The 18,957-nt window shown below is 43.3% G+C and overlaps 2 protein-coding genes and 1 pseudogene across 2 annotated transcripts; 2 read left to right on the forward strand and 1 right to left on the reverse strand.

Moving 5' to 3' along the window:
- Window positions 1-5,374: 5,374 nt before the first annotated feature.
- On the reverse strand, window positions 5,375-5,949 carry LOC102250784 (annotated as a pseudogene).
- A 574-nt stretch (window positions 5,950-6,523) lies between these two features.
- LOC102251078 (tripartite motif-containing protein 60) lies at window positions 6,524-7,876 on the forward strand. Its single transcript, XM_005860546.1, has one exon. The coding sequence runs from the start codon at window positions 6,524-6,526 to the stop codon at window positions 7,874-7,876; it is 1,353 nt and encodes a 450-aa protein (XP_005860608.1).
- Window positions 7,877-15,251: 7,375 nt separating this feature from the next.
- On the forward strand, window positions 15,252-16,553 carry LOC102251665 (tripartite motif-containing protein 60-like). Its single transcript, XM_005860547.1, has one exon. The coding sequence runs from the start codon at window positions 15,252-15,254 to the stop codon at window positions 16,551-16,553; it is 1,302 nt and encodes a 433-aa protein (XP_005860609.1).
- The last annotated feature ends 2,404 nt before the right edge of the window (window positions 16,554-18,957 follow it).

An 18,957-nucleotide genomic window follows, 5' to 3' on the forward strand; every position in this document is an offset into this window, starting at 1 on the left:
AGTTTCCTCCATATTGGGGGGCCCAGAATTTGAAAGACACATTTGTCTCTGGGCCTCCACAAAATTTAATAATAAAATGTAATTCCTGTAATAGTCTGGGCTGCAGTTCAGCCTCTGCTTCGTGCTGTAACTATAGTCAGCTGGCCAGCTTAATAAAGAATAGGCTGTGTTGGTGGTCTATCTCGCTGAAGTCAACCCATAACATTATGTTTTGCCCATTGATCCTGACAAAATCATCTGCACAAAGGCCCTTCTCTTCATCCTTCTTTTCGAGAGCCATTATGCTGGGCCCAAGTTGGAAAGGAAGAAAAGATTTTACTTTTATTAGTATTTTTATTTAAATATATTTTTATTGATTTCAGAGAGGAAGGGAGAGGGAGAGATAGAAACATCAATGATGAGAGAGAATCATTGATCAGGGGCCTCCTGCACTCCTCCAACTGGGGATTGACCTTGCAACCTGGGTATGTGCCCTTGACCTGAATCAAACTGGGAACTCTTCAGTCTGCAGGCCAATGCTCTATCCCAGGGGTGGGCAAACTTTTTGACTCGAGGGCCACAATGGGTTCTTAAACAGGACCGGAGGGCCGGAACAAAAGCATGGATGGAGTGTTTGTGTGAACTAATATAAATTCAAAGTAAACATCATTACATAAAAGGGTACGGTCTTTTTTTTTTTTAGTTTTATTCATTTCAAACGGGCCGGATCCAGCCCGCGGGCCGTAGTTTGCCCACGGCTGGACTAGCCCATATTCTCAGTCCAAGGCTGCTCCATTGCCAAAGATTCAATTACCTGAAACATTTTTTTATCACCTACAGATTTTCTAAAAATCACTTCCACCGTAGGGGGTTGTCAGATGTCACCCAGAACACACACACAGCCCTGCATTGGGCCCCCACTCTGCCTTTCCCCTTATTAGAAAGAGGTCCGATCTTTCCAAAGGTTGCCTTTAAAACTGGAACCATTTGGGCTGCATTCCTGTCTTTTAAGATGAATCTAGTCTCAGGGACAAGGGCTGGAAGATGGACATGTAATTTTGGTTGATAAGCACCTTTCCTGTTATAATTGAGTTCTCATGCTGGAATGAATGGTCCCTTTGTTGCAGGTTCAGTGTCTGCGGCCAGATATCAATCATTCGTTTCCCTGACACTGTCAAGCAGATGAGTAAATACAAAGTTGTCCTATCTTCTCAAGACAAGGACAAGTCTTTGGTCACCGTGGAGACGGATGCTCATGGATCATTTTGTTTTAAAGCAAAACCAGGGACCTACAAAGTACAGGTATGATGAGTTTTATTAGACACGTGCTTTCATTATTGCTGGTGTCCCTCAGTTAGCCTTGCCCTATATCATGTAAATGCTTGCAAAATATACAGATATCAGAATCCCAATCTGACCTATGGGGTAATGAATACCCCTTAGGTCAATACCCTTGTGGAAAGTGCTCTGAAGCTGCCTGTGGGAATCCTCTTTCTATAATGTCTCAGTGTCTGGTGTCAAATTCTTTTTGTTTAAAACCAGAGGTTCTGCCCTAGTTGGTTTGGCTCAGTGGATAGAGCGCCCGGGTTCGATTCTGGTAAAGGGCATACACGTAGGCTACTGACTCCATCCAAAGGTGGGGCGCACAGGAGACAGCCTATAAATGATTCTCTCTGGTCATTGATGTTTCTATCTCTCTTCTCTTTTTTTCTCTGAAATCAATAAAAATATATTTAAAAAGTAAAACCAGAGGTTCCAAGAGGTTTACCTAAATTGATGTGTATGCTGACACCAAACTGAAAGGGAAGCTGTTGCTATTTTCCTGGTTGCATTTGTCTCTGGAGGAACAGATGATCAAAAAACCCATCCCCAATGACTCAGGCGGACTGAGATCAGACCTGAAATCCAGCCCACATAACCTACAAGCAGATGGCACTTTAATGCCAGCCTTGGTCTTTTCTCAATCTCAATTTATCTCAGTATGGGAGATTTGTTGGGTGGGGATGGGATGTGTGAACAGGGAAGCAGATGATGGATTTGGAGTGGAGAAAGGGGACCAGTTTGAAACAACTGTGAGGGAGAAAGATGAAGTGGATCTGAGAACTCTGAGATGAAGGGAAATGGATGAAACTTAAGGAAAGGAATAGGAGAAACCTTCTTGGCTAGAAGAGAGCAGAGAAACACTAAAATGGAATTCAAATGGTTAGGTTTTTAAAAGTAAATCATAGAATATTCTAGGTATTCAGAATAGGAGAGAAAATCTTATGAACTCATGTATAAAGAACCCATATTCTATAAGCTTTCTGCAACTTCTACCTATAGTCGTACCAACCTTTTGCCATTTCTGGGCAGAAAATCTCTATGAGTTTACTTGTAAACTTTTCATTATATATTTCTAAAAGAGACTCTTAATTTACATACTTCTTCATTAAAATTTTTAAAATTATTTATTTTTTTAGTTTATTTTTTATAGTGAGAGGTGGGGTAATGCAGAAAGAGAGAGAGACAGAGAGCGAGAGAGAGAGAGAGAGAGAGAGAGAGAGAGAAGTTGGAAATGAGAAAGGGACATTGATTTGTGGTTCCATTCTGTCATACATTTATTGATTGCTTTTTGTAAAGTGCTCTGACCTTGGATTTAATCTGAAACTTTGGCATATTGGGACTAACAGAACTACCTGCCAGGGCAATTTACATACCACTAATGCCAATCATTACCTCAATGTAACATAATCATCAACCAGGTTGTTTTAATCCTCAAATATCCAACTTCCAACTAAACTTTGATCAAATATTTCAAAATGAAATTAGATGTATACATTACTGATTTCTATGGCTTTTAAGTCTATTTTAATTCCTACAGTTTACTTTTTTAAATATATTTTTATTGATTTCACAGATGAAGGGAGATGGAGAGATGAAAACATCAATGATGAGAGAAAAATCATTGATCAGCTGCCTCCTGCACTCATCCTACTGGGAATAGACCTGCTTGTGCCCTTGATTGGAATTGAAGGGGAGAGGGAACCTTCAGTCAGCAGGCCAATGCTCTATCCACTGAGCCAAACCAGCTAGGGCCTTCAACATGTGTGTATCTATTTCTTTTTTTACTTTCTGCTTATATTTCTGTTGAAGTAATATGATCAAATTTTCAGTAGAGTTTATTACAGTCAGGATTTTACTGATTACTTACTCCGTGTATTATTAAAGGCTTACCAGAGAAACAGAACCAATAGTGTGTATCTAGAAAGACACTTATTATAAAATATTGGCTCACAAGGTTATGGAGCCGGAGATGTCCCATGGTCTGCAGTCAGGAAAGACGGTGGTATAGTTGGAAGGCCTGAGAGTCAGAGAGCAGATGGGTCTGAAGGACTGAGAAGCTGGAGATCCCAGGACAGGAGGTAGATGTGTTACCTTATTCAGTCCAGCAGAGAGTGAATTCAGCTTTCCCAGGTGCTTGTTCTCTTCGGGCCCTCAGTGGATTGGATGTTGCCCACTGACATTGGGGAGGTCCATCTGCTTTGCTCATCCACAGATTCAAATATTAATCTCTCCCAGAAATGTCCTCATTTTCACACCCAGAATCAGTGTTTCACTTACTAGCTGGCTATGTAGTGGACTAATCAAGTTGAAACATTATTCTTTAGAGTTTTCTCAATCCCTTATATTTCCTGTAAATAGGTGGTTCAGAACTCTGATGAGTTTTATATTCATTTATCTGGCAAAACTTCTTCACAAATAATGGTATAGTCCCTCCAACAGTTGTATGATATATATATATATATATACTAGAAGCCAGTTGCACGAAGATTCACGCAATAGGCCTTCCTTCCCTTGGCTGACGGCACCGGTCTTCCTCCAGCACCAGGGACCCAGGCCTTTGATCCGGCCCCAGCGGAGAAGCCAAGCCTCTTCAGTCTTCAGTCTTCACTCTGGCCGGAGCCATCAGTCTTCGCTCCATGCCTGCATATGCAAATTAACTGCCATCTTTGTTGGGTTAATTTGCATACTCATCCTGATTGGCTGGTGGGCATAGCGAAGTAACACCAATTTGCATGTTTCTCTTTTACTAGTGTAGGTATATTATGGAGGGGGGGGGGCTATTTCTCTCTTTTCCATGTCCCGCATGGAAAAGGAAACAGTCCATTTGCTGAGTGGAGGAGCTGGGGATTAAGAAATTAAAGAAAGACCAAGATGCAGAAATAGATTTTAAGCTGGGGCCAGGTGGGCGCCATCCTCTCTGATGGAGAGGCGGCAAAAGCAGCCTGAGCCACACAACAGGTTTATTTTAAAGGCCTAGATTTACATATCTAGTTCCGCCCCTGCCTGATTAACATGTCCAGCCTTATTGGGGAAGCATGTTCCCAGGGTGTGGCTCTGCCTATGCTCAGAGTTCAGCTGACAATAATTATAAGAAAATGCCTAGGTGCCTCCCAGGCGGCCCTCTACAGTATATATTTTTAGGGAGGGAGGGAGAGAGAGTGCCAGAGAAACATCAATGTAAGAGAGATACCAGAATTAGTTGCTTCTCTTACCTGACACAATCCCAGATGGAACCTGTGACCTTAAGGTGCATGGGAAAACGCTCCAACCAACTGAGCCACACAGGCCATTCCATATATATATATTCTATTTATTAATTGCCTTTTAGACTTAGAGGAATGGGGGGAATAGAGAGAGAGAGAGAGATTTGTTCAACTTGTTTTTTCATTCATTGCTTAATTATTGTATGGGCCCTGGCCTTTAACTGAACCTGAGCCCTTAACACATCCTGACCATGCTCCAGCCAACTGAGCTCCCTGGTGAAGATTATTTTTTTTTTTTACAAAAAATATTAAAAAGAGCAGTGTTCTGTTACACACACTTCTGAATGAATACTTTATTAAATAAAAATTAAAACTTTCCTGGAATCTTCTGCAAAGATTTTACTTTCTATTAAAATGCTTTCTCTTCAGTGAAGCCATCTTTGGCATTAGTCTTTACTCTCACCTTATCTGTCATCTTGTCTCCAACCTGATAATCTTCTTTTGGGCCAGACCTTCAGAGTTTCAAAGTAGCTTCAAGCTGAGGAAAGGTCATTTTTCCACAGTTCAGTTCACTGAAGAACTCCCACCTCCCACTGAAAGTCATTGTCCAGGCCCTAGCCCCAGTGGATAGAGTGTCATCCAGTGGACTGAAGGGTCCCAGGTTTGATTCAGGTCAAGGGCACAATCCCCAGTAGAGGGCGTTCAGGAGGCTACCAAACAATGATTATCTCTCATCATTGATGTTTCTATCTCTCTCTCCCTTTCCCTTCCTCTCTGACATCAATAAAAATATATTTAAAATGAAAAAGAAAGTCATAGTCCAGGAGTGAAGCAATCACATGCTCGAACTTCCGGGCCAATTAGAATTATTATGAACACTTGCATTGGTCCACCTCATTTATCACAAGCCTCAAAATGCACCGACCTGAAAAGGGTGGCCTCCCTGTGCACACATATAATATTTCAAAAGGAGAGGGTGATATGAAGGAGGCTGAGGCTTGATCACCAAAACTCAGCACAAAGAAAACCAACAATAATGAATAATGGGCACTAGAATTCAAATTACCAGAGGTTTTAAAGAGATGGGGGTGGGGGGTACTTTTTTTTAACAATACAAGATTGAGGAGAAATGAAAAGGATATCTGAGCCATTGAGTGAACCCCAATTTGTTCCTGATAAACTTCACTCACATCTTCTTCCTCCATTCCCAGTTCTCTTGGAGTGTGATTATCAGCAATTCTCTGACCCTCCAAGAGAAACCTGAGTGAGTTCATTGGAACTCCTCATCTTAGCATGATTCTTTGGGTTTCTTGTGGTTTGTTGTAATTTTCACTTTGAAGTGAATCTCACTGTTGTCCTGTCCAATGACTTTGAGCTGAATGAACCCCCCTTCCTTCTTAATCGCCAAGTCCCCTGTTGAGGGGTTTACCTCCTGGTCCAACATGGTGATGGTGACTCACCTGAGATCTCCACAAAGAAGTGTCCTCTGGTAGGCAGTACCTTGCTCCCGGTTTACAAATCCCCTCTTACCCACAGCACAGGATCAATTTTTTCTTTTTTTCTTTTTGTGATGGTTGAGAGCAATGACGAATTTGCCTAGATTGACTAATTCGTTTTTAGTTGCAAAATAGACTTTTCTTCTAACTCCTCCTTAAATATTGTCATGAGAAATGATTTGGACTACCTGACATATTGTTCATACAAGAAGGGAAGGGTCGATGCTGCTTGAAATTTTAAATGATGATATCTTTTCCTCCACAGAAATCACTTATGACTTGCATGGTGCTTGGTTTTTTATGAGAGTCCACAGCTGATTTTCACTTGGCGAACCTGACATTAGATACAGGAGAAGGTGACTGGAAATCTGGATGTCGGCTGCCCACTGGAACTCTTCTTGGAAGCTCCTACTGACTTCCACAGAGAGGGAGGCCTGAGCAGACCTCAGCTTCTCACTTCTCCTCGCTCCTGGAGGATCACACTGACTGAAGGGAGTTTCTGATAGACACCTTCACTGCACCATGACCTTTGCTGCTTCCCTGGCCAAGCTCCAAGCAGAGGCCAGCTGTCCCATCTGCCTGGATTACCTGAGAGACCCAGTGACCATTGCCTGTGGGCACAACTTCTGTCCCTTCTGCATCCACCAGCGCTGGGAAGGTCTACAGGGCACCTTTCCCTGTCCTGTCTGCCTCCACCACTGCCCTGACAGGAGCTTGGAGAGGAACACCCAATTACGTTATATGACTGAGATTATTAAGCAAATCCCCACCTCAGGGAGCCAGAGGAAAATGCAGGAAGAAATGCCCCTGTGTGGGAAGCACCATGAGGTTCTGACCCTGTTCTGTGAGAAAAGCCTGGAGCTGTTGCTGTGTCACTGCAAGGGCTCCTTAGACCCCCAGGATCAGCCCCTGATCCCCATTGAGGAAGCTGCAGCTAGTCAGAGAGGGATGCTCAAAAGGTACATTGAGGTCCTCACTAAACACCTTAAAAATGCTGTAAAGGTATATAGATGCCAAGGTGCAAATATTTTGGCAGTGAAGAGAAAGATGAATAAATGGAGGAATAAACTGGACTATGAATGTAATGATCTTAAGTATTCCTTGGAAATAGAGTACAATGAATTTGATAATGATCTACTTGTAGAAGAGAATAATGTTGAAGAAAAACTAATTGAAAATGGAAGGCAAATTTCATATCATATGTTCAGGCTAAGCAATCGGTTAAGTGAAATAGAAGAGAAGTGTTTGCAGACAGATGAGGATTTACTCACAGGTATTGAAAGTATCCACAACAGCTATGAAAACATAGAATCCCCAGCCATCTTTCCATATAAATTAAAGAAAGAGATTTTCACTCTCCCCCCACATTATTTGGGCCTGCATAAAATGATCCGCACGTTTCAGGCAGATTTGACACTGGATCCGGAAACTGCCCATCCAGACCTCCTTATCTCAATAAGTGGAAAACAGGCAACATACTGGAAACCAGATTACATTCTTAATCCCCAGGCACTTACCTCTTACCCAGCTGTCCTGAGTTCTGAGGGATTTGATGCTGGCAGGCATTTTTGGGTGGTAACCATAGGAGTCACAGGTGAATTTTCCTTAGGTGTGTGTAAAGAATCCTTCCCCATAAATACTCTCATATCACCATCGCCAAGCAATGGCTGCTGGACTCATACATTTGGCCCTTTCTCTATTCTAAAAGAGATTGGTGTTTTTCTGGACTATGAGTTGGGAGAGGTTTCATTTTATGATTTGAAGACCTGCTCATTGTTGTACGGAATCACTGCTACATTTACAGGAAAACTTATGCCTTATTTCTCCGTTGCATCTTCTTCAGAATCTCTTACAACCAGTATCATCAGAGTCTAGTGATGATAAATTTGAAAGAAATTTTGTATGTGCTTAGTTTCTACCCTCGCTGTTGAAAGGAATACTTATAATAAAGAGCCTGATTCCAGTTTTGATGTTTGAATGTTGCAAGTTTTTAGGATGTACCCTTCTCCTCCCTGACCTTAAACCTGGGAAAGCTGATGAGAAAGTCCAGGTGCTCTACCCTTGGGGGTAGGGGTAAAGTGTTAATCAAACAAGCTGCTGCCAACAGCACCCAGACCTGCCATGAAGACCACAAGCTAGTCCCTTTCCCTGTGCTCTCAGTCTTTTTGGGACCTACTGTAATATCCAGACTTCTCTCCGACCAAAGCCTCATCATGTAATAAACTTTTTCATACTCTTCTGGTATGTGGTGAGTCATCATCAGTGTGAACATTTGAAACCAATTTTGGATGGCTTCCACCCTGACTGAGAGACGGCATACAAGCAGCCTGTGCACTTAGTTGAAAACGAAATTCAAGCAAGCATACCAGATATTCAGCCACCAAAAACGCCTGGAGATTTTTTCCAGCAAGTAGTAGCCCAACAAAAGACAGAATGCCAAACTTCGTGTTGCTGAGATGTCCCCCATGAGGCTGAGAGGTCCCCTGTGAGGCAGAGATGGCCCCGGTGAGGTTGAGATGGCCCCAGTGAGGTTGAGATGGCCCTGGTGAGGTTGAAACGGCCCCAGAGAGGTTGAGACAGCCAAGGTGAGGGTGAGATGGCCCCGGTGGGGTTGAGATGTCCCCGGAGGGGTTGAGACGGCCCCTGTGAGGTTGCAAAGGCCCCGGTGAGTTTGAAACAGCCCCGGTGAGTCTGAAATGGCCCCAGTGAAGCTTAAATGGCCCCGGTGAGGCAGAGACAGCCCTGGTGAGGCAGAGACGGCCCCGGTGAGGCTGAGATGGCCCTGGTGAGGTTGAGACGGACCCTGTGAGGTTGAAACAGCCCCGGTGAGGTTGAGACGGCCCCAGTGAGGCTCAGACAGCCCCGGTGGGGTTGAGACGGCCCCAGAGGGGATGAGACAGCCCCTGTGAGGTTGAGACGACCCCGGTGAGGTTGCAACAGCCCCAGTGACTTTGAATCAGCCCCGGTGAGTCTGAAATGGCCCCGGTGAAGCTGAAACAGCCCCGGTGAGGCAGAGATGGCCCCGGTGAGGCTGAAACAGCCCCGGTGAGGCAGAGACGGCCACAGTGAGGTTGAGACGGCCCCGGTGAGGTTGAGAGGGCCCCTGGGAAGCCGAGAAAAATACCACATGATCTCACTCATTTATGGATAACAAGGACCATTATAGACTGATGAACAAAAATGGATACAGAGGCAGAGCAGCATTGAGAAGACTGTCAAACTACAGTGGGAAGCCTGGGGAGGGTTGCGGTGGGGGGTAGTAGATCAACCAAAGGACTTGTATGCATGCATATAAGAATAACCAATGAACACAAGACACTGGAGGGTGAGGGAGGCCGGGGGACTGTCAAAGGGGGGAAAAAAGGATACATGTGTAATACACTTTGTAATACTTTCAGAAATAAAACAAAATTAATTTTTTTTAAAAAGCATATATATATATATTAGCCCTAGCCGGTTTGGCTAGGTGGATAGAGTGTCCACCTGAGGATCAATGGGTCCTGGGTGTGATTTCACTCAATGGCACATACCTTCGTTTTAGGCGTCTCCCAGGTTGGCCCAGTACGGGGCATGTGCAGGAGGCAACAAATTGATGTGTTTTTCTCTCACATCGATGTTTCTCTCTATCTTTCCCTCTCTCCCTAAAAATCAATGGAAAAATATCTTAGGGTAAGGATTATAAACAAATAATATATATAAATATAAATCAGATATTCTTCTTTCTTATTTTTTAAACCTCACCTGAAGACATGGTTATTGATTTTAGAAAGAGAGAGAAAAAAACATCCATGTGAGAGAAACACTGATTGGTTGCTTCTCATATACACCATGACTGGAATCTAATTGGAAATATAGGTGTTTACCCACACATGGGATCAAACCAACAACCTTTTTGTGTATAGGACGATTATTCTAATCTACTGACCCACACTGCTCAGGGCAAGACCAAACCTCTTCAACCAGATCTTTTGGGTTTGAATCTACCACTTAAAATGTAATTGGGCACAGGTCTCAATGGGAGATGCCTATGAGGTTAAAGCCATGAACATTACTGAGTTAATACACCAATTCTGTTATGAAAATGTTTTGCCCTTGCCAGGTGGCTCAATTGCTTAAAGCATCATCCCATTATGGGTTCAATTCCTGGTCAGGCATACATGCAGGTTTTGGGTTCCTTCCATCCCTAGTCAGGGCAAATCTTTCTCTCTCTCTCTCTCTCTCTCTCTCTCTCTCTCTCTCCTTCTCCATGTGTCCCTCTCTCTACCGCTCCATGTGTCCATCCCTCAGCCTCTCCATCTGTCCCTCCTTCCACCTCTCCCTCATTCCCTCTGCCTCTCTCTCTCCCTCTCTCCCACTCCCTCTCTCTAAGCATGCCCTCAGGTTAGGATTTAAAAAGTGTGAAATTCCCAGGTTTCTTATCATGGCTCCATGCTCAGATCACATCTTTGGTTCTTCAGCCCAGGCCTGCCAGGAAGAACAGGTTCCGCCAGACAGTTACACCTTCATTGCACTGCACTGATATTCTACCAAGCAGCCTGGGGGTAGCACCCATCCAGGCTTCCCTAGGGGCTTAATATGCAAACCCTTGGTTTGGTTGGGATAGAGATTCTCATATGGTGTGCCCATTGCTCCTGACAAAATCATCTTCACAAGAAGCTGGAAACCATCAGATCTGAATTTCTAACCCAGGTCTCACTTAATGATGCATCCAGCAAATTTTTCCCCCCCCATTCATTTTCAGAGAGAGAGCTTCACATCAGAAACACATATATAATTACATATTGTTTTTGTGATTAATCACTATGCTTTAATTATGTTCAATTTGTAACAATGAAATTGGGGGTCACCACAACATGAGGAACTGTATTAAAGGGTCGCAGCATTAGGAAGGTTGAGAACCACTGGGTTAGGGCCATCCAGAAAATGTTTTATGAGCTCTCAGTAGATGTGGGGCGCTGAGCTAGAAGCCTGGATGCATAGATCACACCAGAGTCCCCACTATGAGGGACCTGACCCTCCAAACAACAGAGATCATGTGGCTTGAGGACTTCCTCCACAGGAATGGCTGTGTCCAAACAGGGTGAGCAAAACTAACACCTGGATTGTAGCAATTTTCTGATGAACATCATTTAGGGTTATTTGTTCAGAAGCATTTTAAAAATTAGAACAATATAGATAAATTTAATAGAAATCACTTGTTAAGTAGAACACACTGGAAAGCAAATTGCGCTCTCACCTTGGAGAGAGGTCACCCAACCTCCTTATACCTTTCCTGCCTGCCCATCCTTACCTGTCTTCTGTATGGGAGAGGGTTAAGTTGAAATGCAGGCAGGTAGGGCAGGGTCCAGTGGAAAACAAAGGCAGGTGAAACATAGGCGGGGGCAGACATGGCAGTTTGAGCAGCAGAACCACAGGAACCAACCAAGCAGAAACCATGAACTGTTTGTGGACTCAAAGCAGGAGGCATGGGAAACCAAGGGAGGGCCTGCAGTAACCAAGACGTATGAACACATAGAAACAGAAAAAGTTCAGCGTAGGAACAGAGAAAGAACACATAGAAACAGGGAAAGTCAGGGCCGTTGCTGGGCAAAAACAATTCAGAGAATCAATCAGGTGACGACACAGATGGACATACAGATGGCTTGTTGCAAATACCAGTATATACCCCTGGACTGCAAGGCTTTACCGGGCAGACCACTATTGGGTCCCCCTCCTCTCGTGGGGAGTCTGAATCTGCTTGTAATAAATTTTCCTTAAATCTTCTGGTCCGTGTAGCTCATTCTTTGGCGTCGCAAGACATAACCCCGGGAAAAACACCTTGGATCACCGATCCAGTCATCATATCTACCAAAAAAAAAAAAAAAAAAAAAAATCCTAATCATATGCATATGCAAGCATAGACACTCATTATGTTTTAATTATGTCATAATATAATGCGAGACTACTATGTGGTGTGTTCTACAATTTCCTCTTTAAAAAAATAACTAAAGAGCTCTAGCCAGTTTGGCTCAGTCAATAGCCCGTGGTTCTGCCGACCAAAGGGTCCGAGTTCAAATCCAATCAAGGCCACATACTTTGGTTGCAGGCTTTTCCCCAACCTGGGCCCTTGACTGGGCTCATGGAGGAGGAAACAATGGTTTCTCTCACATCAATCTTTCTCTCTGTCTTTCACTCTCTCTTACACTTTCCCTAAAATTTAATAGAAAAAAATTATTGGGTAAGGATTAAAAAAGTAAATAATTAATAAGCATTTATTTGAGTCCAAAATGATGACCATTGCTGGGAAGCAAGATATCAAATGCTCCCTACAATTTGCTATTTACAAAAAATATATCTACCGGTTTTGTTTTTGTGTTTCACACTCACATGCAGGTATATTTCATGCATTGCTTGAAACCCACTCCTTAGATGCGCTTGTGATGTTGATGGTGTGTTCTCTGGTCGCTACCTCCTCGGTGGCAGAAAGGCCCTTCTTCTCTCCACCTTCTTTGCGGGAGCCACTATGCCAGGCCCAAGTGGAAAGGAAGCAAAGATTTTACCTTTGAAATCAATACAAATATATTAAAATAATAATAAAGGTAAAATCTTTGCTTCCTTTCCACTTGGGCCTGACATAGTGGCTCCCGCAAAGAAGGTGGAGAGAAGACATTCAGAATGTCTATCTCCCTCTTATTCAGTTTGGCGTCTCTGAATAAGAGGGAGATAGAAACATCCATGAGACAGAATCATTGATCAGCTGCCTCCTGCACGACCCCTACTGGTGATTGGGCCTGCAACCAGGGTATGTGCCCTTGACCTGAATCAAACCTGGATCCCTTCATTCCGCAGGCTGATGCTCTATCCGCTAAGTTAGGGCAAGATTTTACTTTTCATTTTAGTTTGCTCCTCAGCCAAATGGGATTAAAGGGTGTTGAAGTATTCAAGGGAGGATTATAAAGGTACAAATTAGATTATGCATGTTAACAAGGTTAGTCCCTCCTAGCTTTCAGGAATAAGAGGAGATCCCATCAACCAGACTTCTAAAGATCCTCCTATTACCACCCTTGCCCACAAGTCCCACCTGCAGGGAGGAGCTTTGTTGGGTGAGGTCTTAAAGAGATTCACCCTCCTAGTGGTATATATAGGCCAGGCTCACATTACTAAGCATTTACCGGGTAGGAGACTAGCTTCAGAGACTCTTCTTGGAGACACACTTCAGGGACTCACTCAAAGGAGCAGGCCCCAGGTAAGCTGGGAGTGGGGATGATACTGGTACAGGAGGTGGGACCAAACTGAGTCACCCTTGGCTTTCTGGGTGGCTACTCTAGCAGGGCCTTGACTTTACCTCACAAGCCAATCATCACTTGGATTCAGGTTATTTTAAGACACATGCTTTTATTATTTCTGGTGTCCCTCAGTTAGCCTTGCCCTAGGTCATCTAAATGCTTGCTAAATATACAGATACTAGGATCCAAATCTGACCTATGGGGTTACGAATATTTGCATATGCAAAGTGCCCCAAAGTGCTGGTCTGAAGCTGCCTGTGCGAATCCTCTTCCAGAATGTCTCAGTGTCTGGTGTCAAATTCAATTGTTAAAACCAGAGGTTCCAAGAGGTTTACCTAAATAGCTGTGTATGCTGACACCAAACTGAAAAAGAAGCTGAGTGTTATTTTCCTTTTTCCATGTGTCTCTGAATAAACAAGAATCAAAAAACCCATCCCCCGGCCCTAGCTGGTTTGGTCCAGTGGTTAGCGTGTCGGTCTGCGGACAGAAGGGTCCCAAGTTTGATTCAGGCCAGGAGCACATGTCCAGGTTGTGGGCTCAATCCCCAGTAGAGGGCGTGCAGGAGGCAACCAACCAATGATTATCTCTCATCATTGATGTTTCCATCTCTCTCTCCCTTTCCCTTCCTCTCTGAAATTAATAAAAATAAATTTTAAAAGAAGAAAGAAAGTCATAGTCCAGCAGTGAAGCAATCACATGCTCGAACTTCCGGGCCAATTAGAAGTATTATGAACACTTGCATTGGTCCACCTCATTTATCACAAGCCTCAAAATGCACAGTCCTGAAAAGGGTGGCCTCCCTGTGCACACATGTAATATTTCAAAAGGAGAGGGCGATATGAAGGAGGCCAAGGCTTGATCACCAAAACTCAGCACAATGAAAACCAACAATAATGAATAATAGGCACTAGAATTCAAATTACCACAGGTTTTAAAGAGATGAGGGTGTCACTTTTCAATTCCATTTTGAACACCACATTACAAAAGAATTATTTTTAACAATAAAAAAGGATTGAAGAGAAAGAAAAAAAAAGAGATATCTAAACCATTGAATGACGCGCTGTTGTTCCTGATAAACTTCACTCACATCCTCCTCCATTCCCAGTTCTCTTGGAGTGTGATTATCAGCATTTCTCTGACCCTCCAAGAGAAACCTGAGCCAGTTCATTGGAACTCCCCGTCTTAGCATGATTCTTTGGGTTTCTTGAGATGTGTTGTCATTTTCACTTTGAAGTGAAACTCACTGCTGCCCTGTTCAATGACTTTGTATTCTCCTTCCTTCTTATTCCCCAAATCTTCAGTTGATGGTTTTACCTCCTGGTCAGACATGGTGATGGTGCTTTACCTGAGGTCTCCACACAGAAGCAGCCTTAGGTAGGCAGGACCTCGCTCCTGGATTTACATATCCTTCTGTCTTCCCCACAGCACATGATTCCTTTTTTTAAAAAATAAATCATTATTGTTGAAAGTATTACATATGTCACCTTTTTTCCCCATTGCCCTTTCCACCCTCCTCCCCTTCAAGCCTTCAACACTCACTGTCAGTGTCTATGGGTTATGTATATATACATATGAGTTCACTGGTTGATCTCTTTCCCCCCTCTCCTGCCTTCTCACATTGAGGCCTATGATCAATTTGCCTAGATTGATTAATTCCTTTTAAGTTGCAAAATAGACTTTACTTCTAACTCCTCCTTAAGTATTGTCATGATAAATGATTTGGACTACCTGACCTAGGAATTGGGTGGTGCTTGGATTTTGACCAGAGTCACAGCTGATCTTCACTTGGGGAACCTGGCATTAACTAAAGGAGAAGGTGACAGAGAGACTAGACATCAGCTGCCCACTGGAACTCTTCTTGGAAGCTCCTACTGACTTCCACAGAGAGGGAGGCCTGAGCAGACCTCAGCTTCTCACTTCTCCTCGCTCCTGGAGGATCACACTGACTGAAGGGAGTCTCTTCTGATAGACACCTTCACTGCACCATGGCCTTTGCAGCTTCCCTGGCCAAGCTCCAAGCAGAGGCCAGCTGTCCCATCTGCCTGGATTACCTGAGAGACCCAGTGACCACTGAGTGTGGGCACAACTTCTGTTCCTCCTGCATCCACCAGCGCTGGGAAGGTCTACAGGACACCTTTCCCTGTCCTGTCTGCCTCCACCACTGCCCTGACAGGAGCTTGGAGAGGAACACCCAATTATGTCACATGACTGAGATTGTTCAGCAGATCCCCACCTCAGGGAGCCAGAGGAAAATGCAGGAAGAAATACCCCTGTGTGCGAAGCACAATGAGGTTCTTCAGCGGGGGATGTTCAAAAGGTATATGGCAGCCCTCACTAGTCACTTCGAAAATGTTGAAAAGGCATATAACAGCCAAGTTGCAAATACTTGTAAAGTGAAGGAAAAGATGGGAAAATGGAGGGAGGAATTTGACTATGAATGCAAAGTACTTAACTCTTTCTTGGAAATAGAGTTCGATGAAATTGATAACCATCTGCTTAGAGAAGAGAATGATGTTGCAGAAAAACTAATTGAAAATGGAAAGCAAATTTCATACCATATGTTCAGGCTAAACATTCTGTTAAGTAAAATAGAAGAGAAGTGTTTGCAGACAGATGAGGATTTACTCACAGGTATTGAAAGGATCCACAACGGGTATGGAAACCTAGAGACCCCAGCAGTGTTTTCATGTGAATTACCAAAGGAGATTTTCACTCTCCCCCCACATTACTTGGGCCTGCATAAAATGATGGGCACCTTTCAGGTAGAGTTGACACTGGATCCTGAAACTGCCCATCCAGAACTCATTATGTCAAGTGATAGAAAAAGTGTGTCCTATAGGAGACCAGATGGTCTTCCTAATCCCCAGGCACTTACTTCTTCCCCAGCTGTCCTGAGTTCTGAGGGATTTGATGCTGGCAGGCATTTTTGGGTGGTAAACATAGGAGGCACAGGTTTATATTACTTAGGTGTGTGTAAAGCATCTTTCCCCAGAAATACTTTCATATCACCATCAGCAAGCAACGGATGCTGGCAACATCAGCTCTGGAATCGTAGTGGACAACAGAAAATTGGCGTTTTTCTGGACTATGAGTTAGGAGAGGTTTCATTTTATAATTTGAATAACTGGACATACATGTTTAGAATCGCTGATACATTTACAGAAAAAATTATTCCTTATTTCTCCATTGCATCTTCTTCAGAATCTCTTTCAATCAGTATCAGCAGAGTCTACGATGACAATTTGTATGAAATTTTGTATGTGCTTATTTCCTCCCATGTTATTTAAATGAAAACGTAATAAAGATCCTGATTCCAGCTTTGATGTTTGAATATTAAACACTTTTAGGAAGCATTCTTCTCTCCTTCCTGACCTTACACATCTGGGAATGCCTATGAGAAAGTCCAGGTGCTCCATCCTTGGGTGCAGAGGGGAAGTTTCAATCAAGCAAGTTTCCATTAGTGTCAACAGTCTCCCACCAAAAGCACACAGTAACTACCATCAACACAAGCTAAGTCACTTTTCTCTGTGCTCTCTGTCATTTTGTTTCCTATTCTAATATGTACCCTACTCTCTCCCTAAAACCTCATGATATGAGTAATAAACTTTTTCATACTCTTCTGGTATGTGGTGAATCATCAGGGAACATTTGAAACCAATTTTGGGTTTCTTCCACCTTGACCATGGAAACTGGTCACCACCATTGACATTGTCAGCAGGATTTTCCAGATAGGAAGCCCCCCCTCTCCCCCACGACTTCCTCCTCCAGCTTTGTGTGGTAACACACCCTGGTTCTCTAGGCAAGGGTGTCCTTGCAGTTTGTGCTGCATTTGCTGAGTTCTATGGAGGCTGTGTAGATTTCACTGATCTAAGTCAGGAATTAGGTAAACACATTCTAGCCCAGCCTGCCTTGCTCAGTGGTTGAGCATCAACATATAAACCAGGAGTCATGGTTCAAGTCATCAAAGCACATGCCCTGGTTGCTGGCTCAATTCCCAGTAGGGCGTATGCAGGAGGCAGCCAATGGATGATTCTCTCTCAACATAGATGTTTCTCTTTCCCGATTCCTTTCTGAAATCAATAAAAATATCATTAAAAGAAGCACATATTTATTTTTTATTTTCCATATAATTTGGGGGCATTTTAATTGTCTTATCTATCTACAGATAGATAAGGCTAATATGCAAATTGTCCCCACGGGAGTTTGACCAGGAGTTCGATCACTCGTTATCACATGCACTGATTACCGGGAGGCGGCTGGGAATGAAGGAAGGCCCCGGGGGGCAGCCAGCAGCCAGGGAAGGGATTCCCTGGCCAGCAGCTTGAAGGATGGCCCCAGAAGGCCTCAATCAGCCAATATTGCTGGCCAGGGCCTAGGGACCCTACCGTGCACAAATTCTGTGCACCAGACCTCTAGTGTTTTATAAAATTTTCATGAACAGGGCTGAGCAAAAGCAAGTTGATAGTAGTGATACAAATATGTACAGCAATTAATAACAAACAACACAAAAATAAACTTGCATATTAACCACTGTAAACATGCTTTTGTTTTAAATCCTCACCTGGTGATAAATTTATTGATTTATAGAGAGAGGAAGGGAGAGAGAGAGGGGAAAAGGCCAATCAGTTGCTTCCTATACTTGCTCAGACTGGGGATTGCACCTGATACCCAAGTGCCCTGAATGGGAATCAAGTCTGCTAGTTTTTTGGTGTAGGAGACCACATTCCAACAAACTGAGCCACCCGGCCAGGGCTGCAAACCTGCCTTTGACAACCACTGTATGACCTCCAAAGGTCACAGTCATTTTTGACATTATGTGAAATTGCCAACCTTTGAGAACATGCTTCTGTTTGTATGCCTTATATGTGTATTGTTTATAATATTTGGAAATAAAGTTTTACTCTGCATCTCTCTGTACTGTTCATCTATCTCCGTATCTTGAAAAGATGCTCAGCAGAGCTTTCATTGAGGTATAAGGGACCACTGCACTGACCAGAGTAGCCCTGCTATGCTGTGGTGATCTCAAGTGCTTACTCCTGTAAAGTGCAATGTAGGCCAGCAGGCACTGCTCCATTACCCACCCAAGGATCTAACTCCCCCAGTCACTACAACTAGAGAAAGAGGAAGCATTGAAGGACAACACCAGAAAGAGACATACACTTTCCTCTCATTCCATTTTCTAAAGTAGCCCTAGATAGTTTCGTTCAATGGATATAGAGCGTCAGCCTATGGACTGAAGGGTCCGGAATTCTATTTGGTTAAAGGCACATGCCTGGATTGTGGGTTCAATCCCCCATAGGGGGCGTGCCGGAGGCAGCTGATCAACTACTCTCTCTCATCATTGATGTTTCTATCTCTCCCTCTATTTCCTCTCTGAAATCAATAAAAAAATATTTTTAAATAAATAAAAGTCATTGCAAGGCCCTACTTCTCTGCAAGGGGTGAAGAAGAATGCATGTATCGTGAGGTGAAAAGCTACTGTTTACCATAATTCCTGAATGCAATTAGACATTAATGTACATTCATGATGAGTGGGAGATGAAAAGTCACTAAAACTTATAAATAGATTAACATAGACATTTACATTAGTTTGACTTAATCCTATAACAGTTGTTGATAATTTCTCCCAATAAAGAAGACATTTTTTTAAAAAAAAGACATTTAGGACAAAAATCGTGCACCTATGAATGA

This window comes from Myotis brandtii, unplaced genomic scaffold (assembly GCF_000412655.1).
Source record: "Myotis brandtii unplaced genomic scaffold, ASM41265v1 scaffold136, whole genome shotgun sequence".
Classification (NCBI taxonomy): Eukaryota; Metazoa; Chordata; class Mammalia; order Chiroptera; family Vespertilionidae; genus Myotis; species Myotis brandtii.

Coding starts and splice junctions, on each gene's coding strand:
- LOC102251665 (XM_005860547.1), top strand. CDS start 15,252: ATGGCCTTTGCAGCTTCCCTGGCCAAGCTCCAAGCAGAGGCCAGCTGT.
- LOC102251078 (XM_005860546.1), top strand. CDS start 6,524: ATGACCTTTGCTGCTTCCCTGGCCAAGCTCCAAGCAGAGGCCAGCTGT.